The 26,720-nt window shown below is 65.6% G+C and overlaps 3 protein-coding genes across 38 annotated transcripts; 2 read left to right on the top strand and 1 right to left on the bottom strand.

The window, feature by feature from the left end:
* Positions 1 to 571: 571 nt before the first annotated feature.
* Positions 572 to 7,136, bottom strand: SP7 (Sp7 transcription factor). Its single transcript, XM_054649292.2, has 2 exons — positions 4,028 to 7,136; positions 572 to 2,105 (listed from the first exon to the last, which is right to left on the bottom strand). Exon 2 carries the CDS (start codon positions 1,954 to 1,956, stop codon positions 973 to 975), a length of 984 nt encoding a protein of 327 aa, XP_054505267.2. The 5' UTR covers positions 1,957 to 2,105; positions 4,028 to 7,136; the 3' UTR covers positions 572 to 972.
* Positions 7,137 to 9,681: 2,545 nt separating this feature from the next.
* On the top strand, positions 9,682 to 26,571 carry SP1 (Sp1 transcription factor). Of its 2 annotated transcripts, none has more exons than XM_054649099.2 (6): positions 9,682 to 9,816; positions 10,825 to 10,919; positions 11,513 to 13,013; positions 21,323 to 21,491; positions 21,856 to 22,055; positions 22,460 to 26,571. In XM_054649099.2, exons 1-6 carry the CDS (start codon positions 9,810 to 9,812, stop codon positions 22,774 to 22,776), a joined length of 2,289 nt encoding a protein of 762 aa, XP_054505074.1. In that variant the 5' UTR covers positions 9,682 to 9,809; the 3' UTR covers positions 22,777 to 26,571. The 2 variants fall into 2 exon arrangements, with proteins under 2 accessions (XP_054505074.1, XP_077048922.1); XM_077192807.1 differs by lacking the exon at positions 9,682 to 9,816 and adding an exon at positions 10,174 to 10,410.
* Positions 24,110 to 26,571, top strand: LOC129130627 (uncharacterized). 35 transcript variants are annotated; one of them, XM_077192837.1, is made up of 4 exons: positions 24,110 to 24,167; positions 24,211 to 24,617; positions 24,718 to 24,748; positions 24,973 to 26,571. In XM_077192837.1, the coding sequence occupies exons 1-4, from the start codon at positions 24,110 to 24,112 to the stop codon at positions 25,452 to 25,454; spliced, it is 978 nt and encodes a 325-aa protein (XP_077048952.1). In that variant the 3' UTR covers positions 25,455 to 26,571. The 35 variants fall into 35 exon arrangements, with proteins under 35 accessions (XP_077048952.1, XP_077048954.1, XP_077048955.1 ...); XM_077192839.1 differs by lacking the exon at positions 24,718 to 24,748 and adding an exon at positions 24,859 to 24,882 and having other exon boundaries at positions 24,110 to 24,190; positions 24,235 to 24,558; positions 24,930 to 26,571; XM_077192840.1 differs by lacking the exon at positions 24,718 to 24,748 and adding an exon at positions 24,835 to 24,882 and having other exon boundaries at positions 24,110 to 24,190; positions 24,235 to 24,558; positions 24,954 to 26,571.
* Positions 26,572 to 26,720: the final 149 nt, after the last annotated feature.

Genomic DNA, 26,720 nt, shown 5'->3' with positions numbered 1-26,720 from the left:
TCCGTGGCTTTTTGGGTTTTTTTTCAGGAAAAGCCCCAAACCAGGGCTGAGCGCATCAAAGGGCTGGCGGGAGCCCAGGGCAGGGGGAGGGGGAGCGCAGTGGGGTCCCCGCCAGCCCACAGCGCCCAAAATTGGGGTGTCCTCGGGGACACGTGGCCCCGCCGCGTGCCCCGTGCTGCCACGTGGGCCCAGGGATGTGGCCGGGGGGAAACTGAGGCACGGGGCTGTGCACACGCGTGTTCCCCTGCACACCATGTCCCTGGGAGTGGGGACACGGCTGCTGGGGACACACGTGGGCAGGGGACAATCCTGCCAGGGCCCCCTGGCTGTCCCCTGGCTGTACCTGAGGTTGGGGACATGAGGAGGGACACGGGGACAGGGTCCTGGGGACACGGGGAGAGGCTCAGGATATGGCACTCCTGCCACCCCCAGAGAAGGGGGACACAGGGACCCTGAGCAGGCCTGTGTCCCCCCCGTGCCTCAGTTTCCCCCGGAGCCCTGCAGGGAGGGGGCAGCCGAGCACATCCCTGTGATGAAGCCGCCCGGCCTCAGCCGCAAAAGGGGGCCCGGCTCCACTCTCAATCCTTTTATTGCTTTTTTTCCAGGGGGCAGGAGGGGCAGGCAGCTAAAAAAAGGGGGGGGGGGGGGGGAACACGTTACATGAGCACTGATGAACCAGGCCGGGGGAGGGGGCAAACCCTGTCCCTGAGTGCGGGGGGCGAGGCGAGGGCTGGGGGCAAGAAGGGCTGGGGGAGGTGGAAGGGAAAACAGAGGGGGGTGGGTCTCACCTTGACACCCCCCCGTGAGCCCCAGAGCGCTCGGAGAGCCCCCCATAATTTAAGACATAAATTAGAATGGCTAACGAGGAGCTGGGGAACTGAGGGGGAGGGGGCTTCGGGGGGAACAGCACCCCGTAATAAATATCCCCAGCGGCGAGGAGGAGGAGGAGGAGGAAGATGAAGGCGGAAAGGCTCAAATCTCCAACAAACTGCCGGCCTCGGGGCTGCCGCCGTCCTTGGCGGGCGAGGCGGGCCGGGGGGACGCGGGGGGCTGCTCGGCGCCGGGGGGCGGCTTGGGGGGGCCGGGGTCGGCGTGGGTCTTCTGGTGCTTGCTGAGGTGGTCGCTGCGGGTGAAGCGCTTGCTGCACAGCAGGCAGGTGAACTTCTTCTCGCGCGTGTGGGTCCGGACGTGGCGCTCCAGCTCGTCGGAGCGGGTGAAGCGCTTCCCGCAGAAGAGCCAGTTGCACACGAAGGGCCGCTCGCCCGTGTGCCAGCGCAGGTGCGCCTTCAGGTGCGAGGCTTTGCCGTACACCTTGCCGCAGCCCGGGATGTGGCAGCTGTGCACCGGCTTCCGCCGCGCCCCCGCCGGGCCCCCGAGCCGCTCCAGCTCCTGGCAGTTGGGACAATCGCACGCCGGGCGTCCCCCCAAGGAGCCGCCCCGGGGACCCTTCGGGGCCTCGCCCGGCGTGGGTTTGGGGGCGGGGGGCGCCGCGGGGGCGTTGGTGTAAGGAGGGGGGTTCAGAGCGCCGAAATCGGAGCCGTAGGTGGGCAGAGGGGGGCTGAGGGCGGGCTGGCCCTGCAGCGAGCCCTGCAGCCCCTCGGCGCCCGCCGGCCCCCCCAGCCAGCCCCCGTTGGGGTGCACATCCCACCAGGACGGGGCGGCGGGCCCGGAGCCCCCCGGCAGCCCCCCGCCGATGCCGCCCTTGTACCAGGAGCCGTAGGGGTGCGGCATCTCCAGCGAGGGGTACACGCCGGGCAGGCACTCGCCCGGGGGGTGGCCCTTGGCCGCCACCACCACCGGGGCCCCCAGCACCTCCTGGGCGCCCGAGGGCGCGGGGAACGGGTGCCCAAAGGGGCCGTAGTCGGGGCCGTAGGGGCCGGGGGAGGCCTGGGGGCTGGCGGACGGCGACAGCAGCCCCGGGGCGCTGGGGAAGGCGGCGGCGTAGGAGTCACCCATGGCTGTGGCGGCGGCGGCGGCGGCGCCCCGAGGAGTGGGGGGCGATGTCAGCGGGGGCGCCCCGAGGAGTGGGGGGCGATGTCAGCGGGGGCACCCCGAGGAGTGGGGGGCGATGTCAGCGGGGGCTCGCTTCCATGGCACCTGGCAGCCTGTGGAGAAGGGAAACAGACCGTGAGGGTTCCGAGGGGCACCGTGTGCCACGGGGTGACCCGTCCTTGGGGTCAGCCCAGTTGGGGTGTCAGCTGTATTGGGGGGGTCAGCCCAGTTGGGGTGTCAGTCCCGCTGGGACACCCAGAGCACGCCCCAGTCCCACAGTTCCCACCACCCCCAATGCTCCCAATCCCCTGTGCCTCAGTTTCCCCCCATAGAGTTGGGGCCACCCCATGACCCCCCAGCCCAGCATCCCCCCCAAAGGGGCTTCTCCGGGGGCTGCTGTGGGGTTGTGCTGGTGCCAGAGCCTCCCCCCACCCCCAATCTCGGCTCCTTCTGCCTTTATGGCCTTTTAATCGAATTATGCTGTGGCCTCCCCCTCCCCGGGTGACTTCCTCTGCTTTTATACCCGTCATGGCTTTCAGCTGCGCGGGCTGGCCCGGGGTGTCGTGAGCTGGCCCTCACCCCCATCACCCCCGCCATTCCCTTTATTTTAATTATTTTATTTTAAATTAATCTCTTCACCCACTTTGGTGCATTTCCACTTTAGCTTTTTTGTTTGTTTGGGAGTTTTTTTAGGGTGTTCCACCCTCGCCCCCCCCTTTTTTTTTTTTCTTTTTTTTTTTCCGTGGTTTTTGCGCCTATTTTTACGCCGGCCCCGGCCGTGGCCACAAGCGCGCTCCCGGTTTTCCAAGGATAACAAGGGCCAGGCCTGTGCCCCGGGAACGCTGCCCTGCCGCGAGAGCCGAGGTAATTAAAACCAGGGCGAGCGGCAAACGGAGGCGCACGCTTAAAATAGTGTCAAACTCCCATAAATCAGCTCCGCTTGCGCCGGGAAATTAAGGAGCAGGGAAGGAGCCCCGGGAGCTGCGGGCTGAGCACGGCACGAGGGTGACAGTCCCTTTGTGGCTGGCGTGGGGATCTCGACCCCTCCCATGTCCCCTCCCGGCCTGGGGAGGGGTCCGGCCCCTGCTCTGGGGGTCTCCAGTCCCAAATTCTGGGTCCCAAATTCCCAGTCTCTTGTCACTGACCACCAGTGTCCAGTTCTTGATGCTCAGTTCCAGTTCCCCATTCCCTGTCCCCTTGTCCCCCAGTGCCTGGTCCCTTAAGTCCGCAGTTTCTTGGTCCCCAAACCCAGTCCTTGTCCCCAGTCCCAATCCTCAAACCCCATTCCTGGTCCCCAGTCCCCAGTCCCTAGCACCAAGTGTCCCCACAGCCCTTGCCTCAGTTTCCCCCAGCCTGTCAGTGCCACCCCCTGTCCCCTGAGCCCAAGGACACCTGGGCCTGGCTCCTGTGCAGTGGTGCTGATCCCAGCCAGAGGGACAGCTCAGGGTGACAGTGGCACTCGTCACCATCCCCTGTCCCTGCTGCCCCTCTGGGGATGGCAGGGCAGTCCCTGCTGGGGCAGGGGACACACATGTCCCCCGGCACAGGGACCGCAGGGGGATGCTCAGGGCCCACACAGGTCCCTGTCCTTGGGGGGTTCCCATATCCCAGGGGGCTCCCCCATCCTGGAGCGACTCTGCCACTCCCTGGGTCCAAATCCCGGGGTCCCTGTCCCAGAGCAGGGATCCTCCAACCCAGAGCAGGGATCCCCCATCCCAAACGGTCCCTGTCCGCTCCCATCCCAAAGGGGGATCCCCCATCCCAAAGGGTCCCTGTCCCTCGAGGGGGATCCCCCATCCCAAAGGGTCCCTGTCTCAGAGCAGGGATCCCCATCCCAAAGGGGGATCCCCCATCCCAAAGTGTCCCTGCCCCTCGAGGGGGATCCCCCATCCCAAAGTGTCCCTGCCCCTCGGGGGGATCCCCCATCCCAGAGTCTCCCTGTCCCTCGGGGGGATCCCGCACCCCATGTTCCTCTCTCCCGGGTCCCGGTCCCGGGGCAGTGTCCCCCATCCCGAAGGGTCCCGGGAGTCCTTACCGGGATGCCGGGGGTGGGTCCTGCCCGCGGGGGCGCCGCTGTCGCGCTGTCGCGGTGTGCCGCTGTCGCGGTGTGCCGCTGTCCCGGGATGCCGGTGTCCCGGGATGCCGGGGCTCGCTGCGGAGGGAGGGACGGACGGAGAGGGAGGGACAGGGAGGGACGGAGCGCCGCGGCCGCCGCCCGCCCCGCTGTGCCGCTGCGGCGGGGCTGGGCCGGGCCGGGACCGGGGCCGGGAGCGGGAGCCCGGCCCCGAACCGCCCCCAGCCGGGGGGGCCGGGGGACCGCGGCGAGGGGGGCAGGGGAAGGGGAAGAGGAAAAGGAAAGGAGGAAGGAAAAGATGAGAGAGGGGAAAAGAAAGAGAAAAGGGGAGAGAAGAGAAAGGGGGGGGGGAAGAAGGGAAAGGGAGAAAAGAACGAGGAATTGGAAGAGGGAAATAACTTAGAGAGAGAAGGAGAGAAAGAAAAGAGATGAAGAAAGGAAAAGAGAGGAAAGGGGAAATGAAAAGTTAAAAAGGAAATTAAAAGGGAGGGAAGAGGAAAGAAAATTAAATAAGGAAATGGAAGAAAAATTAAAGAAAAAGTTAGGAAGGGAGGAAGATGAGGAGGCTGAGAGCTGGAGGAAGGAGGGGAGAGAGGGGACAGGGACCAGTGTGGGGAAAAGGAAAGAGAAGAGTGGGGAGAGGGAAAGGAGGGAAAAGGAAAGGAGAAGAGAGAGGAAATAAGAGGAGGGAAAGGGGAAGGGAAAGGAGAAAGAGGGGAAAAAGGGATGGACAGCAGGAGAAGGAGGAGGAAGGGGCTGAGAAGGGGAAGGGGATGAATAGGGAAAGGGATGGAGAGGAGAGAAGGAAAAAAGGAATAGATGGATGGAGAGGGGAAGGGGGACAAAGGGACAAAGGAGGATGGGACAGCTGGGGCACCCAGAGGCTCGTGACCCCAGAAGGTGCCAGGGTGGTGCTGAGATGGGGATGGCGCAGGAGGGGACAACTGATGGGGATGAGAGGGACGTGGGCTGGAGCTTCAGGAATGGGGTCAGAGGTGTGGGGATGGGGACAGGAGCTGGGAATGGAGCAGGGATGGGGCTGGAGGGACCAGGGATGGGGGTCAGAGCTGGGTTCTGAAGGAACAGAGCTGGGGACATGTGCAGGGGGACAGGGACACACGTGGCTCTGGCGATGGGGCTGGGGACCCCCCTGTGCCTCAGTTTCCCCGCATGAAGGAATTGTTCCAACTGCTCTTTTACCCCCCTCCGCTCCCCTCCCTTTTTTTCATTGTTTTACTCCCCCGTCGTTCCCGTGTTCTCCTCGCTTTCCCCCTCGCCGTTTCCCCCGGCGGGGCCGGCCGGAGCCAGCGGGGCCCTTTCCCAGCCCTGAGTCAGGGCTTTCCGCTCCGCAGCCGCCGGCGCCGCCGAGGGCCACAACCGCCGGCCCCCCCTCGCTGGGGCTTCCACTGCCCACAAACTGGGAGCAAACTGGGACGGCCACTCCAGCCCTCCTCCTCCTCCTCCTCCTCCTCCTCCTCAGCCAGCCCGGCGTGGGCTGGGGGGGCACCCCATGGATTTTTGGGGGGTTTCACTCCCACCAGCTCCGGCTCGCTGGGGGTCCTGGCGCTGCCCGAGCGGCCGGGCTGGGCCGGGGGTGTCGGTTGGGCCGGGGGTCTCTCCCCGGCTCGGGGGCGGTGGGGACCCCCCCCGTGTGCCCCGGGACCCTTCAAAGCGCGGCGGGCGCGCGGGGGGGCGGCGGCGGGGGCTGATTACAGGGCGGCGCCGGGCTCGGCCGCCCACGGCCCCGCGGCCGCGCCGGGCCCCCGCAATTACCCGGTATTTATACCCGGCCGGACGCCGGGACCTCGCCAGCGCGGGGGGGGCACGGAGCGGGGGGGCTCCGTCCCCGGGGGGCTCTGTCCCCGGGCAGCCGGCCAGACACCGTCCGTCCGTCCGTCTGTCCATCCCTCCTTCTCATCTCTCCGTCCCTCCTCTGCCTCATTCACCCCATCCATCAGCCTGCTCAGGAACTGACACGAATCTGAGGGGGCTCAGCCCCGCTGTCCCAAATCTGGGGGGATCTCAGCCCCCCCATGACACGAGTTTGAGGGGTCTCAGCCCCCTGAGATGAGTCCGGGGGGTCTCAGCACGACAGAGGCTGCAGGGCTGGAGGTGTCCCTGTCCCCACGCCGGTCCCCAGGGCCAGGAACGCCCCCTGCCCAGCGCGGGGTCCCGGCAGTGCTGTCCCCACGATCCCCGCGGTGACGGCGGCGGCACCGCAGCCCCTCGGGCTCGGAAGCGGAACCGGCCCGGGGTGACCCCCGCGCCCCCCAGCCCTCACCTGGCGCGGTGTCCCCCCGTGTCCCCCCCGGCCCGGCCCGGCCCGGCCCCGCCCGCCCTCTCCGGCCCCCGGATGTTTCCCTTGCGGTCGGAGGGCCCGAAATAGCGCAGCCCCCGCGCTGGGTGCGCCGGCCACGGCCGCCCACGGGCCCCGCGGGACCGGGGGGGCCGGGGGAGGCTCCGAGGGCTCGGAACGGGGCTGAGCTCCCCCCCAGCACCACCCACCGATGTTCGGAGCCCCCCCAGCATCACAGAGATCCCCCCACCAAGGTGGGGGACAGGGAGGGTCCGCGGGGCAGGAGGGGCCGGGGGACGTGTGGGGACACGGGGGCGGATGGGAGCCAGGGACCTGCAGGGACGGAGGGGCACCCGGAATGGGGCTGGGGGCTTCCCACCCACGGGGAAGCCAGGCCAGGGTGGCCCCAGGGCTGAGCTGCGCCCACGGCCCCGGTGTTTCCTCCCACCCTTTAATTATCCCGGAATTATCCCTGGAAATAACCGCGGGGCCCGGGGGGGCACACGGGCAGCGAGACCGGACGGACCCCGGCGGGGACAGACGGACCCTGGGCCGGCCGGACAGAGCCCGCGGGACAGCGGTGCCCCTGGGGGGACACGGGGGGCCGTGGGGGGACAGAGGTGACCGCTGGGGGACAGGGTGGTCCGTGTTCCCCCCGTGTCCCCCCCGCCATGTGGCTCCCATTGCGCTGCGGTGCCGCAGCCACATCAGAGCGGCGGCAGCGGCAGCGGCGGGGGCGGCACCGGGGCCCGACCACCTCCTCCGGGGGCCCGACCCCCCCCCTCCGGCTGCTGAACGACCCCCCCCGGTTGCCGAGAGGACCCCCCCAAGCTGCCACCGTCCCCTCCAAACTGCCAAAGACCCCCCCCATGCAAATCTGGGGTACCCCACGTGCCCCCCAAGCCCAGGGACCACCGCAAATTGTCCTGGGACCCCCTCCCACCAAAAGCTGCCAGGGTTCCCCCGGGCCCTGTGACCCCCCCGGACCCCCCGCCCGCCGCTGTCCCCGGGCCGGTCCGCCCTGGCTCGCGCCGCGCTGCATTTCTGCGGTTCCCAACCCAAAATTGCTGGGAGTCGCCCGGCGTCGCCCTGATTCCTCCGCGGCCGCGACCTGCCGGGGGAGGGACCCAGAGGGACAATCGGGGGGTGGCAGCGGGGGTGGCGCACCCCAGGCTGCCTCCCCCCCCAGCTCGCCCCAGCGCTCCCGGTTTGCCCCCAGTCCAAGGCTGAGGGTTCCTCTGTCCCTGTCCCGTGTCCCCACTGGGAGGTGGGGACAGGAACACAGATGGGGACAGGACAGGCTTGGGGACAGCAGCAGAGGGAGCAGGGACAGTGACAGAGTTGGGGACACGGGACAGGACAGCACCCTGATGTGAGCACCCCGGGGACAGGACACGGTTGAGGACAGGGTTGGGGACAGAACAGGGCAGGGATGGGGGCACTATTGGGACAGGACAGGGCGGTTTAGGAGACGCTGTTGGGGACAAGACAGGACTGGGGACACTGCTAGGGACACTTTTGGGGGCAGGACAGGGTCGGTGACAGTGCCAGGGCAGGACTGGTGCCAGGGTCCCGCCGTGGCGGGTGACAGGACACTGTCGGTGACACTGTCGGTGACACTGTCGGTGACACTGTCGGTGACAGTCGGTGCCATCGGTGCCCGGGTCCCGCCGTGGCGCCCCCGCCAGGCGGCAGCAAAGCCGCAGGCCCGGGAGTGGCACCGCCCGGCCGCGACCACCGGGGGGCGCCCGGGGACACTGGGGAGGGGTCCCACACGACCCCATGGACAGAAAGGGGTTAATTGGGGGAGGTCTCGTAGGGGGAAATGAGAGGTTAATTGGGGGTGTTAATTGGGGGAGTCCTGATGGCGCTTTGGGTGCTGATGGTGGGAGTCACTGGAGGGGACAAGGACCCTGCTGGGACTAACGGGGTGAGGGGGCAGGTCCTGCCGTGCCCCCCTCGACCTGCCCAGCCCAGCGCAGACCCCGGGGCTCAGGGCGGTGACAGGACCAGGACACTCCCGGGGTCCCCTAGCCCTGGGGAAGGGCCTGCTGGGCCCTTTTGCCCCCAGGTGCCACCACTGCAGGTGACAAGGGGACACTGAGCGACCCCAAGGGTCTGGGGGGAGCAGGACAAGGACAGGGGGGGACAGGGCAGGGACAGGGCAGGGTCAGGACAGGGACAGGCTGTCCCCAAGCCCCATCGGGTGCGGGGGCGAGGCCGCGGGGCCTTCCCGGGCTGCGGGGCGGGAATTGGGCCGAAAACACCGGGAAAGAAGGTCACGGACGGCGGTGCGGTTCTGATGCTGGAAAGCGAAACGAACGCCACTGCGTGTCCCTTGCTGTCCCCTCCCTGGAGTGTCGCTGGCCGCGGCGTTCGCCCCCAAACCGCTTGTTTTGATGTGAAATGAAGGATTTGGCCCCAAACCCGCAAATCCCGCAACGCCCCCAAACTCCCCAAGCCGCGTTCCCGGAGCAAGGGCGGCCCGGGCGCCCCGCTGTGGCCCCCGCTGTGTCGGGTCAGGGCTGGGCGATGTCGTGACAGGGCTCTGGGGGTGTTCACACAGCGCCGCGGGCCCGTGAGGACGTGTCGCACCGCCATGGCGGCGGTCGCGACACGGCGGAGCCGGCTTGCGGCATGGAGCGGGGACTCGGGGAAGGAAGAGCCGCACGTAACCCGCGGTACCGAGGGCGAGGGAAGCCCCGGGAGTGCCCGGGGCAGCCCGGCCGGCTCTGAGGGAGTCAACCCAACATGGCGCCGGCTCCGCCATTCGCCGCGCCGTCCCCCCAAGGGCGCAGCCCGGCCGCTGGACCCGCCTTCCCGCGGCGCCCATTGGCTCGTTTGAGACCGACCGGCGCGCTGATTGGCACCCAGCCGCGCCGCGGCTGCCGCCTCCGCGCTGGGATTAGTCGTTGCTACCATCAATATCCGCTCCTCTCCCGCCTCGCGGCGCGGCCCGCGCAGCCGGTTGGTGCTGGACGCTGCCAGTTTCCGCCACGCACCGCCTCCCGCGCCCCATTGGCGGCGCCGCACGTTCATCACGCCGCGGCCCGCGCCGCCGCGGCCGCGCCCATACGGGGTCTCCCTGCGAGCCCGCGCGGGCGCCGATTGGCTGAGCCGCCGCCCGCCCCCTCCCCCCCGCGCCCCCATTGGCCGCCTCCCCGCCGCGCTCCCCCTCCCCCACGGGGCGGGGCGCCGGGGGCGGGGCCCGCCCGCCCTCCTCTCCCCCCGCGCCGCGCCGCCCTCTCTTCCCATTGGCCTCGCCGCCCGTCGCTCTGCGGCCCGCGCGGCGCCCATTGGCTGCGGGGGCGGCGGGGGCGGGGCGCGGGGCTGCGGCCGCGGCGCGCGGCCCCTCCCTCGGCAGCCCCTCGGCGGCACCGGCGGGTTCGGCCGCTCGCCCGCCCGCGCCCCCGCCCCGCCCCGCGCGCCCGGCCCGGCCCCGGCACCATGAGCGGTAAGGACGGGGCCGGGGCCGAGCGCCGCGCGGGGCCCCGGGCACACGCAGAGGCGGCGGCGCCCGCCCGCTCGGAGGGGCCAGAGGCGGCCCCGCCCCGCCGGGCCGGGCCCCGCCGGGCCGGGCCTCGCCGCGCCGCGCCGGGGGGACCTGCCGGGGGAGGGACCCGGGGGAGGGGGGAAGGCCTCGGGGGAGGGACCGGCGGCCGCGTCGGGCAGGGCTGGAGCGGAGGAGGGGGCGGCGGGGAGTGATGGGGAGGCCCCGGGAATCGGGGCTGGGGGCGGCGGGGGGGGGGGCGAGATCCCGGGGGATCGGGCGCGGAGATGGCGGGGGAGGCCGGGGGGTGGGCGGCTGCGAGCGCAGGCACCGGGGGGCTTTCCCCCGTTCCCGGGCACGGCGCCCTGCGGGGGCGGATGCGGGGCCCGGGGGCGGGGGGGGCCGTGGGAAGGAGCGAGTGGGCGCGGGGCGCTCCGCGTCCCCTGCCCGGGGCAGCCCCCGGTGCGGGGCGCTGGGGCTGAGGGCAGGAGCGGGGGGCGCAGGATGAGGCCGGCGGAGGATGAGGAGGCTCCTGAGCGCTGGGGGAGGAAGGACTCGGTGGGAGCGGGGACCCCCGCGCCGGGGTTGGCGGGAGGGGCAGCCCCGGGCAGGGGAGCCCGCGGGCCGGGCCCGCGCGGGGGAATCCCGGGGTGGATCTGCGGGAGGTGCGTGCCCCGCGCCGCGGGCAGGGCGAGGGGAGGCCCGGGGAGCACCTCGGCGGGGGCCAGGGAGTGTCCCGGGCGGCCGGGGAGGAGCCGCGCCTGGAGTAGGGCCGGGTCCTCCCCTCCTGTCCCGCTGCCAGCTCCTCCTTGGCAGCTCCCCGCTCCTCGCAGCCCCTTCCCGGCTGCGCCAGGAGCACACGGGCCCCCCAGAGCCAGCCCGCCGTGTATCCTCCGGGCCCTTGCCGAGCCTCGTGCCGCTACCCTGCCCCAAAATGTCCCTAACCGGGGCTGTCACTTCCCTCCCGCGCAGACCAAGAGAGCACCGAGGAGATGTCGGCTGTGAAGCCCGACAAGGGCGAAGGCGACGCCAGCAGCACGAGCAGCGCCGGCGGTGGGGAGGCCCAGGTGAGCGGGGGGAGGATCGGCCCCGCTGGCCCCGGGGATCCCGTGGCAAAGTCCAGGCCCGGGCCGAGCTGTTTGCTGGGCCCAGGCGAGCGTTTCAGCAGGGCAGGAAGAGGAGGGTGAGCGCTGCCAAGCAGCGCCCGTGGCTTCCCCTCCTCCCGGCTCTCCTCGGAAACACGCAGTTCCCCTGCTCCCCTGACACCACGGCCCCCCTGGCCCTTGTCCAGCTCGGGGAGCCTAGGAATAAGCCTCCTTCCTGGGGGTTTGTCCTGCCTCAGGGGGATTCCCTGCCCTGGGGGTGGAGGAGCCCTCTCCTCTCTTAGCTTTCCCAGGCAGGCTCCCTCCCAAAAGGCTTTTCCATGTGGGTTCAGGCTGTCCCGGCCTGACAGCCTTGTGCCTGGCAGTTGTATTTTTCCGGCTGTGGGTGGGTTCGTTCAGGAAGGAGTGTTTATCTTTTCCGAGTACGCTCCTCCCTGTTTTCTCTTATTAAGTTTTTTTTTTTTGTTTCCCGGTTTGGTTTTTTTCCTCACTCCGGGCCTGCCCCTCGGGCCTCCTCCCACCCCCGTAACTCGTAACTCCTCCTCTCTCGTCCCCAGGAGTCACAGCCGTCCCCCCTGGCCCTGCTGGCAGCCACCTGCAGCCGCATCGAGTCTCCCAATGAGAACTCCAACAGCTCCCAGGGCCAGCAGGGCGGGAGCGGCGAGCTGGACCTGAACGCGGCTGCCGCCCAGCTCACCCAGTCGGCCAACGGCTGGCAGATCATCTCGGCGGGCTCCAGCACCCCCACGGGCTCCAAGGAGCCGGGCAGCAACGGCAGCAACGGCGGCGACGCCTCCAAGAGCCGCCCGGTCAGCACCGGGCCCTACGTGGTCACCTCGGCGTCCGGCCTGCAGAACCAGCAGGTGCTGACGGGCCTGCCGGGCGTCATCCCCAACATCCAGTACCAGGTGATCCCCCAGTTCCAGACCATCGACGGGCAGCAGCTGCAGTTTGCCACCACCCCGGCGCAGGTGAACGTGCAGCAAGATGCCTCGGGGCAGCTGCAGATCATCCCCGGCTCCAACCAGCAGATCATCACCAGCCGCGCGGGCGGCAGCAACCTCATCGCCATGCCCAACCTGCTGCAGCAGGCCGTGCCCATCCAGGGCGTGGGGCTGGCCAACAACAGCCTCTCCGGGCAGACCCAGTATGTGGCCAACGTGCCCGTGGCCCTGAACGGCAACATCACCCTGCTGCCGGTCAACAGCGTGGCCGCCAGCCTGGCCCCCACGTCCCAGACGGGCACCCTGAGCAGCTCGGGCTCGCCGGACAGCAGCTCCCAGCCGGCCACTTCAGGGGCTGCCAGCAGCTCGGCCAGCACGGCCACGTCCCAGGCCAGCTCGGGCGCCTTCTTCACCAACGCCAACAGCTACTCCACCACCACCACCACCAGTAACGTGGGCGTCATGAATTTCTCCACCAGTGCCACGGTGGGCACCAACGTGCAGGCGCAAACGCCCCAGAGGGCCAGCAGCGTCCCCAGCTCGGACTCTCTGCAGACCCCGGTGTCGGGGGTGGCCCTGCAGCCGGGCCAGCAGAAGGAGGGCGATCAGAGTCAGCAGTCACAGCAGCAGCAGCAGCAGCAGATCCTGATCCAGCCGCAGCTGGTCCAAGGAGGGCAGACAATCCAGGCCCTCCAGACCACCCCGCTGTCTGGCCAGACCTTTGCCACTCAAGCCATCTCCCAAGACACCTTGCAGAACCTGCAGCTCCAAGCCGTGCCCAACTCCGGGCCCATCATCATCCGCACGCCCACGGTGGGTCCCAACGGGCAGGTGAGCTGGCAGACCATCCAGCTGCAGAACCTGCAGGTGCAGAACCCGCAGGCGCAGACAATCACGCTGGCCCCCATGCAGGGCGTGTCGCTGGGCCAGACGGGCAGCACCAGCACCACGCTGACCCCCATCGCCTCCCTGCCCAGCGGCACCGTCACCGTCAACGCCGCCCAGCTCTCCTCCGTGCCGGGCCTCCAGACTATTAACCTCAGTGCCTTGGGAGCGTCCGGGATCCAGGTGCACCAGCTGCAGGGGCTGCCCCTGGCCATCGCCAACGCCCCCGGTGAGTGCTCGGCTCCCCGGGAAGGAGGAACGCTGGGCCCGGCCCGGCTGGGCGTGGTTGGTGTCAAATGGTGTTGGTGGCCGGGGTGGGGCTTGCGCTGTCACGGAGTATGTTGATCACCAGAAGACACTAAAGGTCTTTTTGGGGAGTTTAAGTGTGGAAATAAAGGGAGGAGGTGGCAGTGGGGGGAAAGAGGAGAGGAAAGGGGACACCTGGTTTTGTGCCACTGTCCCGCTCTGGAGGCCACCCAGGAGCCTCGGGTCAGGGCTGGGCTCAGGACCCGCGTGCAGCTCGGCTCCTTGGCCGGGCCTGTAAGGAGTCATGGCCATAAAACACAGGGATTAACTGAAAAGCCCAAGAAAACAAACAGAGTCACGGAGCCGCGGGGGATTTCCTCCCGGGGCGGAAGAAAGGGCTCATTAAGTGTCTGGGTGCGGGACAGCGTGACCTCAGCGTGGCCCAGCCGGTCCCGTGGGCGCGGGCACCCTGCTCCGGTCCCCAGGGATCCACGGGCGCCCTGCTCCGGTCCCCAGGGATCCACCCCACCGGTCCCCCAGCCTGGGAAAAGCAGGATATGGAGTGTGGGAGCTGAGCTGGAGCCTGCTCGGCTTCTGCCGCGGAAGGGATCGGCTCTGGGAACGCTCTCCGCTTGCTTTTCCACTGTTTTCCTTGGGGTTTTTTTTCCGGGTTTTTTTTTTGTGTGTGTTCTGGCTCTGGCTAAAAGGGGCTGTTGCTGGATTTAGTCACAGTTGAGAGGCAGCAGAAAATGTTGCTCAATCCAGCCCGAGCTTCCCTCTCGCGAGAGGCGGCGGCTGCTCCCCCGGGCTTGTTTTGCAGCATTATTTTGGGCTGTTGCTACAGCAGCTTGGCTCGCAGGCAGGCCACGGGTCACTCCAGCCTGGGGATTAGCCTGATCCTTGGATTTCCCCGAACGCAGGGACCCGCGGGGGCTCCCGCAGGCGGGGCTGGCACTGGGGGGACACGCGTGTGACCCGCGGGGTGTGCGGGGTCCCCTCGCCTGCAGCCATCCCCGCACCAGGGGGGGCTCCTGCCCAGCCGGGGCTCCTTCCTCGGTGCTCCCGGGCTCCTTCCAGCTCCTTCCTCGGTGCTCCCGGGCTCCTTCCTTGTTTTGAAGGCGCTGGAGAAAGGCATGGGCGAGCCCAGTTCCTGTATTCGTGCCTGGCTCTGCCCTCGGAGGTGGAACAGGGAGGAACGTTCTAGAGACCACCCATGCAACCGCCTCCTCCTCCTCCTCTTTCTCCTCCTCCTCCTCTCCTTTTTTTTTAGCTCAGCAGCTCTCAGCCCTTGATCTGCCGTGGAGAATTCCCCGCCAGCAGCAGCAGCAGCAGCAGCAGCGGGGCCTCCTGGCTCTGTCCCCAGCCCCAAGTGACGCTGGCACTGTCACTGTGGCATGGGGACATTTTGAGAGAAAAGCCAGAGCGAGGTTCAGGGCGGTTTTCTGGGGAGCCCCAGCTCGGTGGGATGGTCCGGGAGGCTCCTGGGGTGAAATGGGGAGAGCTGTGGCCAGCACGGAGCTGCCTGGCGCCCATCCAGGGGCAGGGTTTGACTCCAGCTTTTCCCTGGCCGTGTCCCTCAGACGTGGCAATGGGTCCCTTTGTCCCCTAGCCCTCTCCAAGGGGTGCTGAGCCCCCCCAAGCCCGCGCCCCTCCGGATCCCAGCTCTCCCGTGGGAATTTGAGGGAGGGGTTTGTTCCCAACGCTCCCCAAATCCCTGAGAGTTTTCCAAGCCTCCACGTGTGCTGGAATTTTCTGCTCCAGGCAAGGAGTTGGGAAGGGTTTTTGGAGCAGGAAAAGCTCCTCTGCTTCCGGGGGAGGTGATGGAAAATGAGCCCTGGCTGGGGAGGGACTGGGGCTGGTTTTCCGTGGGTTTGTGTTCCTGGGGAAGGAGGAGGTGCCCAGCCAGGGCTGTGCTGGCCCCAGCTGCCACCTGGGCTGGCAGCACTGCGTGTCCTGCCCCTTCCAGAGCTCAGCCCAGCCTCCTGGGGGTTCTGTGTCCCCTCCTGAACCCCATGGATGGGGGGCTGTGCCTCCCAGCCCCTCGGGTCTGTTGCCAGTGAGGTTTTCTCCTGTTTTTTGACAGGGGAAAAATCCCTCAGGGAGAAAACAACGTCTGAAAACGTCTTTAAAACTCGGATTTTTTTCTTCCTGGGTGGGATGCAGAGTCTGTGCAGGTCTGACTCTGTGTTAAGGCTGTTTCCTCCTCCTCCCTGGCCGGGCTGGGAAGGAGCAGAGGCAGGGGCAGGTCTGTGGCCGCCAGGGGTGGCATGTGGGCAAACAGGCCCTTCCACTGGCTCTGCCCCTGGCGAGGGCACCCCAGGGCCAGGGAGGGGGAATTTCCTCAGCTGGCAGCACCCCAAACCCCCCCCCGGAGGGTCTGAGAGCCACCTCAGCGTCAGCCCAGCCCGCGCAGGGAGGGGACATCCTGTGCGAGGGAGATGATGGTGGGCACTTTGTGACATCGCAGTTTCTCTTCCTCTTTTGCCCTGGGGAGGGACTGTTGTGAGCTCGGTGTCCTTACAGGGGCTCTGTCCCCGTGTCCTTGCCCCTGGCAGAGCCCTGCTGTCCCCACGTCCCTGTCCCAGCCCTACCTGGCTGAGGAATGTGCTGGCTAAACCACCAGAGAGGTCAGCGCTGGAATTAAACCCCCTCGTTTTTGGGGCACTCAAGGGATATCCCTCCTTTTGGGATGTTTGATTCCAGGGCTGGATGGAGCTGTTGGGTGGGACTGGGGTTTTCTGGGCAGCACGAGCTCCCTTCCAGCTCCTTGGGTGGAGGCTGTGGGGGAATTGGGCGGTCAGGACCATCCCTGGTGGGCACGGGAGCCCTCGGCAACGTGTGCCACAAACCCCTCCCGGCTCCCTGCTCCCGCTCGGCCCTTCCAGGGCCCGTCCCAGAGTCGGGCCTGTGCCACAAAGCCCTGATTGTGTCCTGTTTGCTGGTTTTTAAGGGCAGCTTTGTAGCAGGGCCCGGATGAGGCATCCCCATGGCGCGGGGAGGGGAGAAGGGAGCCGAGCCCGCCCGTGACGTGCGGCCCTTGTTTGTCTCACCGCAGCCGTGACATCACGGCACAAACCAGCACATTGTGAAACTTCCTGCTCTGAATCCCAGCCAGGCTGGGCTTCACGTCCCCTCTGGGTTCCTGGGCTGGCCTCCATCTGTGTCCTTCCCTGGGGACTGACACAAACCCCAGAGAGCCCCGGCTTCGCCTGGGAGAAGGGGAGCGATCCCGGCAGGGCCTGCGTTGTGCCCGCTTTGTCCGGGTGAGGTTGTGCCCCCACAAAGTCCCCGTGGAGGGGGACACCGTGTGGGTGCTGGGGCAGCCCTGCTGCTCCTCCTGTTGCTGTCCCTGTGCTGCTGCTGCAGCCAGGCTCGGCGGGGCTGGGAAGGGCTGGCGGCCGCGCCGGTCGGACGGGTCGGGCGCGCGGCACCCACCCCGTGACTGTTGCCGGGACAGGGCCCGGCTCCAGACCCATCTGCCGGGCCCTGATCTGCCTCTCTCTTTTATCTGGGGCAGCCCCAGCCCTGCTGGAGCCCCGTCCTTATCACCCCACGCAGGAGACTCGTCCTGGCTCCCGGCTTTGGGGGAGTTTCCGTGGCTCCTTTCCAGAGCGTGGGCTCCCACCTCAGCCCGGCTGGCAGCCTCCAGACGGCTCCTCATCCCCTCCCGCCCCATCCCAGGATGCCTGGGTTACATCCTGGGGCTGATACAGGCATCAGTTCCTCCTTGGGATCAAAAGCCTGGGATCTGTGGCTCAGGAAAGCTTCCACTTTGATTGCTGTGAGGGAGAGCGCACAGAGGCTCCGGTGAGGTGGGAGGCGCTGCTGGGGTTCCCCACCTGGGGAATCGCCCTTCCTGTCTCAGCCGGGCATTTTCCTCCTTCCACACGGGGATTTCTGCCTGAATGGCAGGGCTGCTTTGGTGGGGGCTGCCTGTGCTGCAGGGTGAGCTGCTCTGGGCGCTTTCACCCCGGCCAAGGCAGGAGCTGAGGCTTCATCCCAGTTTTGTGACAATTGAGGCGGGGATTTGAAGGGCAGAGGGGCTCAGTCCGTCAGTCTGCAGCACAACAGAGGCGTTTGGCAAGTCCTGGGGGATTCAGGGATCTGGCAAAGGGGATGATGAGGTGATTCCCTGCCTCAGCTCTGTCCCCTTTTGCAGCCCACCTCACTCATTCCATCGGCTCCATCCCATTCTATCCCCTCTCCAAAGGAAGGGTTGCTCATCCTGGTGCACAGAAGCCTCCAGCAATTACAGGAGCTGCCCAAGGAGTGGCTTCTGGAGTCATCAGAGTCCAAATTAAAGCCCAGTTACTCACTGGGCTGCAGGCTTCCAGCCTGCCCCATCCCCTGGTTCCCTCTCCACGGCCCCGATCTCCAAGGAATTGCTGAGCCAGAGCTTGGCTCATTTACATGGATGAGCTCCTGGTGCAGATTAACTCGTTTGGCAAACCAGGGAGGGAATCAGATGGGAAAAAACCAAGGGGACATCGTTCCAAAGCCACTTTGTCCCTTTGTGCAGCTCTTTGGTGTGTCTGGAGCAGCTGGGGTTTGTTCTGGGCAGGGCAGTGACCCCAAAAACAGGGCAGGAAATGGGGAGAACTCGAGTTGTGAGCTAGAAAATTTGGATTTTGGAGGTATTTTCCAGAACACACCCAGAGAGGTTGGTGCTGCGTGTCCCCAGGTTTTGCTTTTCTTTCTTTTCACCTGAAAACTTCCTCGTGCCAGGAAACCACATCGTGCCAGCTCTCCCCCCTGAGCCTCTGCCCAGGCACAGCTGCCAGAGGTGCAGAGTTTGCACAATCAGCCCTGGCTTGTTGGTTTTGGGTTTTATTTCCTGCTCTTCCCCTGAAAATGAACACGGGGTCTGTTCCCCTGCCTGAGGTTGGCCAGGGTGGGTGTGAGAGCTGCTCTCTGCTCCCTGCTGGGCATTTCTCACCTCCTGGTAGTTTGCTAAATAAAGCAAACAAGCCCCGGCTTTTTCCTGCACAAGGAGCCCCTTGTCTGCAGAGGATCCCCAAGCCAAGATTCCGGGGTTTGGGGTTTTTTAGTGGGACACCAGAAACTGCCCCGTTCCTGGGGGGTCTCAGAGGCTGCTGGCGGAGCTGGGCCAGGGGCAGCTCCCCTCTCCCAAAATCCCTCTCCTGCCTTCCCAAAATCCCTCTTTTTTCCAGGCTTCTTCCAGAGATTTAACCTCCTCTTGCTCTATTAATAATGTATTTTTGAGGGCTTTGCTGACCCCAGTGTGGAGCCTCCGGGGGAGCTTTAGTCTTAGCAGGGATGTGTATTAGGGGGGATAATAAACGTGAATTATCCTCTCCTCCACTTTTCCCCTGGACTTGTCATATCCCAGGGATTTCAGAGCTCCTGATTGGGGTGGGATGATCCCTGCAGGGCCAGGATCTGCTGCCCTGGATTTATACCTCACTGAGAGGAGGCCACAGATCGCCAGCAGCAGGATTTGGGTTTGTTCCCCAGTGCCCAAAGGCCAGAAAACGCCGTGTAGGCTTTTGCCTTTTGGAGGATTGGAGCCATTCCATTCCAAGGCATCCTGGCTGGATTCTCCCCCTCCCTGGTGTATTTTTGGGGAAAGAACTTGTGTTTTCTCCTCGTTTGGGATTTTTTTGGGGGGAGAGAAGTTGTGTTTTCTCTTGGCTTTTTTTTTTCTTTTTTTTTTTTCTTGCTTTTATTTTTTTTATTTCCCCAGCAGCTCTTCCCATCCGGGGAAATCTCTAATCCGTGGCCGGAGCACAAAGCTGTTGGTGCTGGCTTAGGGAGCTTAAATCCCCTCCCAGGCTGTGTGCGTGCAGGGCTGTGCCTGCAGACACGTCACAGGAGCTGCAGGGAGGGCCTGGGGAGCTCCTGGAGCGCTCAGCCCGGCAGGGAGCTCGGCAATGTGGCACCGAGGGCCGGCCTTCAAACAGTGTCACCCTTGGAGGGGACAGCGTTCCCGTGCTGCCAGGGGTGAGGGCAGGGCCCAGGGGCTGGTCCCAGGCTGGATGATCCTGGGGACGGTCCTGGGGATACCTGGGGTTTGTGTGCCAGGTGACAGCCCCCGGTGACAGCCCCCAGTGACACCCCAGTGACAGCCCCTGGTGACATCCCCTGGTGACAGCCCCCGGTGACAGCCCCCGGTGACACCCCAGTGACAGCCCCTGGTGACATCCCCTGGTGACAGCCCCTGGTGACAGCCCCGGTGTCAGCCCCCAGTGACAGCCCCGGTGACATCTCCCGGTGACAGCCCCGGTGACAGCCCCCGGTGACAGCCCCGGTGACACCCCCCGGTGACACCCCCCGGTGACACCCCCCGGTGACATCCCCCGGTGACAGCCCCGGTGACAGCCCCCGGTGACATCTCCCGGTGACAGCCGCCGGTGACACCCCCCGGTGACATCCCCTGGTGACACCCCCTGGTGACAGCCCCCGGTGACATCCCCCGGTGACAGCCCCCGGTGACACCCCCCAGTGACACCCCCCAGTGACAGCCCCCGGTGACAGCCCCCGGTGACACCCCCCAGTGACACCCCCCAGTGACAGCCCCCGGTGACACCCCCCGGTGACAGCCCCGGTGACACCCCCTGGTGACACCCCCTGGTGACAGCCCCCGGTGACAGCCCCTGGTGACATCCCGGCTGCTCCTGCCCTGTCCCCAGTGTGACAGCGCCGGGCTCTGCCCCCAGGGGTGCTTGAAGCGTTCCCTGGCATTCCCTGACGGGCCAGCCCTGCCTTTTCCAGGGAATCTGCATCCCTGTGGGCCGGGGGGCAGCAAACCTCCCAGCCTGCTCCTGCCTCTTCTCCCGGGACATGGCAAACGGCCTCAGGCTGTGCTGGGAAGCTTCAGCTTGGATTCTAGGGAAGATTTCTTCACTTTCCTGGTGGCTCCTGAGCCCCAGGGATCCGTTCTGGTGGCTCCTGAGCCCCAGGGACCCGTTCTGGTGGCTCCTGAGCCCCATGGATCTCTTCTGGTGGCTCCTGAGCCCCAGGGATCCGTTCTGGTGGCTCCTGAGCCCCAGGGACCCGTTCTGGTGGCTCCTGAGCCCCAGGGATCCGTTCTGGTGGCTCCTGAGCCCCAGGGACCCATTCTGGTGGCTCCTGAGCCCCAGGGACCCATTCTGGTGGCTCCTGAGCCCCAGGGACCCATTCTGGTGGCTCCTGAGCCCCAGGGACCCATTCTGGTGGCTCCTGAGCCCCATGGATCTCTTCTGGTGGCTCCTGAGCCCCAGGGACCCGTTCTGGTGGCTCCTGAGCCCCAGGGACCCGTTCTGGTGGCTCCTGAGCCCCAGGGATCTCTTCTGGTGGCTCCTGAGCCCCCGGGATCCGTTCTGGTGGCTCCTGAGCCCCATGGATCTCTTCTGGTGGCTCCTGAGCCCCATGGATCTCTTCTGGTGGCTCCTGAGCCCCAGGGATCTGTTCTGGTGGCTCCTGTCCCTCGTGGAGCTCTGCCCAGGCACCACTGACGCCTGCTGGCACCGGCACCAGCAGGGACTGGGGAGGTTGTTCCTGCCAGGAATTCTTCCTCATTCCCAGCACCGTCTCCGGGTTGTGAAACTCCCTCCTGGCACCTCCAGGAGTGCCCAGCCTGTGCCTCATGGGGGATTTGAAATTTATCCTTCTCCAACCCCCCTGGCTCCTGCCTCGGAGCTCCTATGGGGAAAACGGGGATTGTAAAGGAAATTTCCCTGCTTGGCCGAGGCGCTGCTCTCAGCAGGGCTTCCCAGAAGGATCGTGGGCTGGGCTTTGGGAATGCCAGCTTTGGAAAGTGCAGTGAGTGACCAGGACACCCCCACTGACCTTCCTGTCGCCTCCTCCTCACTGGAGCTGCTGGAAACAGCACCAGGAAAAGCCACAGATGGGATTTTTGGGAGTAATTCCAGCCTGGAGCTTCATTTCCCAGCCTTGGGAGAGCAACTCTGGAATGAGATAAAACCCCAGGTGTGCTCGTCTCAAACCTGACACACTCAGGTCACAGAAATCGGATTCCTCATGAGGAAATTGTTGGGGAAAAGATGAATTTGTCTCAAACCTGCCACATTCAGGTGACAGCGTGTCCTTCCTGGTGAGGAAATTGGGGGGAAAAAGGCGGATTTGGGTCTGGAATCACAGCCCCTGGAAATAAATTAAAGACCTGCACCAAAATGGGGGAAATGTGGGAGATCAGGGGCTGGGGAGGCCAGGGAGAGCCCCAGGCTGGGAAATGTCAGGAAGGCCGAGGGAAAAGGATGGGGTTGAGCTTTGGCAGAGGAGAGCCTGGTGTCCAGGTGAGGAGCCTGCTGTAACCTGTTCCTTGCCTCGCAGGTGAGCACGGGGCCCAGCTGGGGCTGCACGGCGGCAGCGGGGACGGGCTGGGCGACGAGAGCGCGGCCGTGGAGGAGGGGGAGACCAGCCCCGACCCCCAGCCCCAGCAGGGCCGGAAAACACGGCGGGAAGCCTGCACCTGTCCCTACTGCAAGGAAGGAGAGGGCAGGTGAGGCTGCTGCCCGCGGCTCTGCCACCAGGGGCCTCGTTTGTGGAGTTACTTGGGTTGGGAAGGGTCCCTCAATCCTCAGCTCCAGCTGCTCCCCCAGCCCTGGCAAGGCCACCCGTGTCCCCAGGTGCCACATGCATGGGGCCACCTGGGCACCCCCAGGTCCTTTCCCAGCTTCCCAGCCCCGATTCCCTGTGTCCCATGGGGCTGCTGTGGGCCAGGGGCAGGACCTGGCACTCCACCGGGCTGAGCCTCACCCCAAACCCATCAATCCCACGGGTGGGTCCCAACCCAGTCCAGCAGCTCCACCCCCCCAGGCCTATCCCCTGAAATTCCCTCAGGTTTAACCCTTTTCTTCCTGCAGGAGCTCTGGGGATCCAGGCAAGAAGAAGCAGCACATCTGCCACGTGCCGGGCTGCGGGAAGGTGTACGGGAAGACGTCTCACCTGCGGGCGCACCTGCGGTGGCACACGGGGGAGAGGCCCTTCATCTGCACCTGGGTGCTGTGCGGGAAGCGCTTCACCCGCTCCGACGAGCTGCAGCGGCACAAGCGCACGCACACAGGTGGGGCTGGGGGCTCTGGGGGCTCTGGGGGGCTGCTCTGGCTTGTGGGGCAGCCTCAGGGATCCGTGGGGCTGAAATTCCACGCTGGAAGAGCTCAGGCATTGGCCTTGAGCTCTTGGGGCTGAGAGCCCCTCCAGGGCCTGAGCATTCTTACAGGGGAGGAACCTTTTCTCAAGGTCCCAAACTATTCCCAAAATTCCAACCTCCTGAGAGGTTGGCTTCGAGCTCTTGGGGCTGAGAGCCCCTCCAGAGCCCGAGCGTTCTCGTGGGGAGGAACCTTTCCCCAAAATTCCAGCGTCCTGGAGCGTTGGCACTCAGGTCTTCCCCTCTCACAGAGGGCAGGAACCTCTTCCCAAATCCCAACCTTTTCCCCTCCGTCCCTCACGGCCCCGTCCCTCCCCCAGGAGAGAAGAAGTTCGCCTGCCCGGAGTGCCCCAAACGCTTCATGCGCAGCGACCACCTCTCCAAGCACATCAAGACCCACCAGAACAAGAAGGGAGGCGCCGCCAGCGTGGCCATGAACGTCTCGGCCGTCCCCATGGACACGGCGGCCTCGGCCGAGGGCAACGGCGGCGCCACGCCCTCGGCGCTGATCGCCACCAACATGGTGGCCATGGAGGCCATCTGCCCCGAGGGCATCGCCCGCCTGGCCAGCAGCGGCATCAACGTCATGCAGGTGGCCGACCTGCAGTCCATCAACATCAGCGGCAACGGCTTCTGAGGCTTCCGAGGCTTCCGCGCGCGGGGACGGCGCCTCCGGCACGGCCCGGCCGCCACCTCCACCTGAAGGCCAGAGCTATATATATATATATTTTTTAATTTCGGCTTGATTTTTCCCCCCCCCCCCCCTTTTTTTTTGTCCCTTTTCCCTCCCCTCCTGCCTCCCCGACCCGAGGTCCCTTGGCGTCATCATGCCTCGGTCCTTTTAGCAAAAAAAAAAAAGGCAAAAAAAAAAAAAACCCAACGACAGAAATACCAACAAAACAATACAAAAAAAAAAAAAAACCAACACAAAAAAACAAAAAAGCAAAAAAAAAAAAAAACAAAAAAAAAAAGAAGAGAAAAGATTCTATATTATTATTATATATATAAAAATATAAAATGTGTTCGTTTGAGAGAGGAGAGATGTTGCTGTGACCATGGCGTGGTCCCTTTGATGCCTTATCCTGGAGCAGGTCGGCCCCTCTGGGGCGCGCCGGACGATGCCCGAGCTCCCCTTCCCTCCCCAGGTCCCATTTCCCATCAGAGCCCCCGACCCCTCCCGGGCTGTCGGCGCTTTGCTTTGAGGTGACTCTGTAATTCCTTTGGCATTCTCGGGGGGAGATCCCGCTGGATTTTTCACCCTTGGACTCCCACTGCCCTCCCCTGCCTTGGCAGGTGTTGTTTTTATTTTTTTTTCTTGGATCTTGGTTTTTTCCAGCCGTTTTCTTGGCAAGGCTCCCTGTCCCGTGGGAGTGCAGTTGCTCCATGGGAAGGTCGTGGACAGAGGGGCTGGGACGCAGCCCTGGGGGGACAACTGGAGCCTCCTCGGGGGGGAAAAGTTGATTTTTTTTATTACAGCCAGCATTGGAATTAATAATAATTATAGTAATAATCGGGAAAAAGGAGAATCTGCGGAGCTCAGCCGATCTGGAGCGAGGGGGAAGCACCGCAGGGACACGAGGGACACTCGAGGGTTTTGTTGTGGCACCGCTGGAGGTGGCTCCTGACAAAAAAAAAGGGTGCTGGAAATAGGGACAGTTTGGAGAAAAAACCCCCAAAAAGGGTTTTGCAGGATCCTGCTCCTCCCGCCGGGGGAGGGCTCGGTCCTTTCCGTTCTTCCTCCCACACCCTCCTCTTCCTGCCCCAGCCGCATCCCGGCTGCCCTGCCCGGGGCTGGGGGATGCAGGGAGTGCATCCCCAAAAGGAAACCTGGGGTTGTTCCCAGGCAGCAGCTTTGGGGTGAGCCCAGCAGGGCCTGAGCGGGGCAGGAGCCCAGGAGGGGACCCAGAACTTCCCTGCTCCCATTTTGGGGTCAGTGCAGAGGGGAGCCCCCCCGGGATGGCCGCTGATCCATGAATCCCCCCTACCCCAGGGCATCCATCCCCACCTTCCTGGGCCATCCATCCCCACCTGCCCAGGGCATCCATCCCCACCTTCCCCTGGCCATCCCCACCTGCCCCGGGGCATCCATCCCCACCTTCCTGGGGCATCCATCCCCACCTTCCCGGGGCATCCATCCCCACCTTCCCGGGGCATCCCATCCCCACCTGCCCCGGGGCATCCATCCCCACCTGCCCGGGGCATCCATCCCCACCTTCCTGGGGCATCCATCCCCACCTGCCCCGGGGCATCCATCCCCACCTTCCCCTGGCCATCCCCACCTGCCCCAGGGCATCCATCCCCACCTGCCCGGGGCATCCATCCCCACCTTCCTGGGGCATCCATCCCCACCTGCCCCGGGGCATCCATCCCCAACTTCCCGGGGCATCCATCCCCACCTTCCCGGGGCATCCATCCCCACCTGCCCCAGGCCATCCCCACCTGCCCGGGGCATCCATCCCCACCTGCCCCAGGGCATCCCCACCTGCCCAGGGCATCCCCACCTGCCCAGGGCATCCATCCCCACCTGCCCTGGCCATCCCCACCTGCCCGGGGCATCCATCCCCACCTGCCCCAGGGCATCCCCACCTGCCCAGGGCATCCATCCCCACCTGCCCTGGCCATTCCCACCTTCCCGGGGCATCCATCCCCACCTGCCCCAGGCCATCCCCACCTGCCCCGGGGCATCCATCCCCACCTGCCCCGGGGCATCCATCCCCACCTGCCCCAGGGCATCCATCCCCACCTGCCCCAAGGCATCCATCCCCACCTTCCTGGGGCATCCATCCCCACCTGCCCCGGGGCATCCATCCCCACCTTCCCGGGCCATCCCCACCTGCCCCGGGCTGTTCTCACCTGCCCCGGGCCATTCACTCCCACCTGCCCCGGGCTGTTCTCACCTCTCGGGGCCGTTCCCGGGGGCATTGGGGCGCTGTCCTCGCCAGGGCAGGTGGAGAGCAGCCGCCCCGCAGCCCCTCAGTGCTTCCGTGTCCCGCTCCCCGTTGTCCCGGGAGAAGCTGCAGCCGAGCCAGGAGCCCGGGGAGGAGCCGGAGTCCCTGGGGCCAGCAGGAGCTGCCCCGGCTGCCCCATCTCCATTCCGAGCTTTGCCCCGCTCGCTCGGCAGCTCCGGGAGCCGGCGGGAAGCAGGAATCTTGTTTTGATTTGGAGGGGTTTTTTTGTAAAAAACACGCAAAAAAAAGGAAAGGCAGCAGAAGCTCCCCGGGGAGGGGGCGCAGGGCCCGGCCCCCCCAGCCCCCCCCGGCTCTCTCTCTCGATATCTATTTTTGCATTTGTATATTTTTATATAGGAAACTTTAAGCATTTGTATTTTAATAACCCTGTGAAGCACTATGAGCTCCCCCGGACCCCCCCCCCAGCCCGAAATCCACAAAGGATTGGGACAAAAACCAGGAGGTTTCTTAATTTAATGGTCAATTTGGTGATTTTACCCCCGCCCCGACGCCCCCCGAGCCTAGCTCTGTCCCCATGGGGGATCAAGTGCCAAACCCCACCCCGGCTCCGGCGTTGGGACGTCCCCGGCGTGTCCCCTGCCGGTGATGTCCCCGGTGTCCCCTCCCTGCGCATGGATTGTCCCCAGGGAGCTCGGCTTTCCCATGGGAACGCAGCCGCGATGGAGGGGGACCCCAGGGACCCCCGGGGGGCTCTCTCAGAGCCTGGGCTGCTCCCCTGCGGTGTTTTGGGGGGATCAGAGCGTTTTGGGGGGCATCAGAGCATTTTGGGGGGATCAGAGCATTTTTGGGGGGGGGGGGGTCCACACCACCAGCGCTGCTCCCAGTGCCGGGGGGGGTGGGGGGGCAGCTGGGTCCTCCCCCCGCCCCCATTTTGGCTCTGTCGGCACCGGGGTCCCCACCCTGCTCCCGGCACCCCCAAACCCCCCCAGCAGCCCCCAAAGCCCCCCGGCCATTCCCGGGACACAAAACACAAACGTGCCTTGACAAGGGGGGGCCAGGCTGGGGACGAGCCCCCCCTGCTCCGCTCCCACGCCCCGCAGAGGGGCCGGGGGGCTCTGGGGGCTGCCCCCGGCTCTAATCCACTGTCACCCCTTCATTCCAGGGGGCCGGGGCCGGTTCTCTATGCAGCGGGGGGGTCCTGGGGGGTCCAGCCCCCCCAAACTGGCAATAATTCTCTCCCTGTTTGATCTCGTCCCGTCTCTGTTGTTTTAATTTAGGGAAGGGGAGGGGAGGGGGGGTTGGTTTTTACAAATCCGGTGGCTGATGTCATAAACCTCCCCCCCCAAAGGCGATTTTTTTTGGGGGGGAGGGGGTGGTGGATGATTGTTTTTTTTGGGTCCCAAAGTGCTATTTTTTTGTACAAAAAGACTTAGATGAAACTGTTAGTTTTGGGGGGCTCCTTTGTAAATGGGGAACGACGAGTTCTTTTTGTAATAAACACGAGTCGCTGGCGTTGTCTGGAAGTCTGAGGGGGGGTCCCTTGGGGGGCACGGCCGGTTTTGGGGGGTGGCAGGGGGGGACAGGGGACACTGAGCCCCTTTTGGGGGGTCACAGGCCGGTTTTGGGGGGTGGCAGGGGACACTGAGCTGCGTTCGGGGGGTCACAGGCCAGT

This window comes from Agelaius phoeniceus, chromosome 35 (genome assembly GCF_051311805.1).
Source record: "Agelaius phoeniceus isolate bAgePho1 chromosome 35, bAgePho1.hap1, whole genome shotgun sequence".
NCBI lineage: Eukaryota > Metazoa > Chordata > Aves > Passeriformes > Icteridae > Agelaius > Agelaius phoeniceus.
The sequence above is the reverse complement of the archived record's forward strand: the minus strand, read 5'-3'. Positions and strand labels throughout refer to the sequence as shown.

What these genes read in the sequence shown, in the direction of transcription:
- SP7 (XM_054649292.2), bottom strand. Translation starts at nt 1,956, where the DNA reads ATGGGTGACTCCTACGCCGCCGCCTTCCCCAGCGCCCCGGGGCTGCTG.
- SP1 (XM_054649099.2), top strand. An exon ending in GGCCATCGCCAACGCCCCCG is followed by an intron (nt 13,014 to 21,322) that starts GTGAGTGCTCGG and finishes CTTGCCTCGCAG; the next exon opens with GTGAGCACGGGGCCCAGCTG. An exon ending in GCACAAGCGCACGCACACAG is followed by an intron (nt 22,056 to 22,459) that starts GTGGGGCTGGGG and finishes TCCCTCCCCCAG; the next exon opens with GAGAGAAGAAGTTCGCCTGC.
- LOC129130627 (XM_077192808.1), top strand. Translation starts at nt 24,110, where the DNA reads ATGAATCCCCCCTACCCCAGGGCATCCATCCCCACCTTCCTGGGCCAT. An exon ending in CCTGGGCCATCCATCCCCAC is followed by an intron (nt 24,168 to 24,210) that starts CTGCCCAGGGCA and finishes GGCCATCCCCAC; the next exon opens with CTGCCCCGGGGCATCCATCC.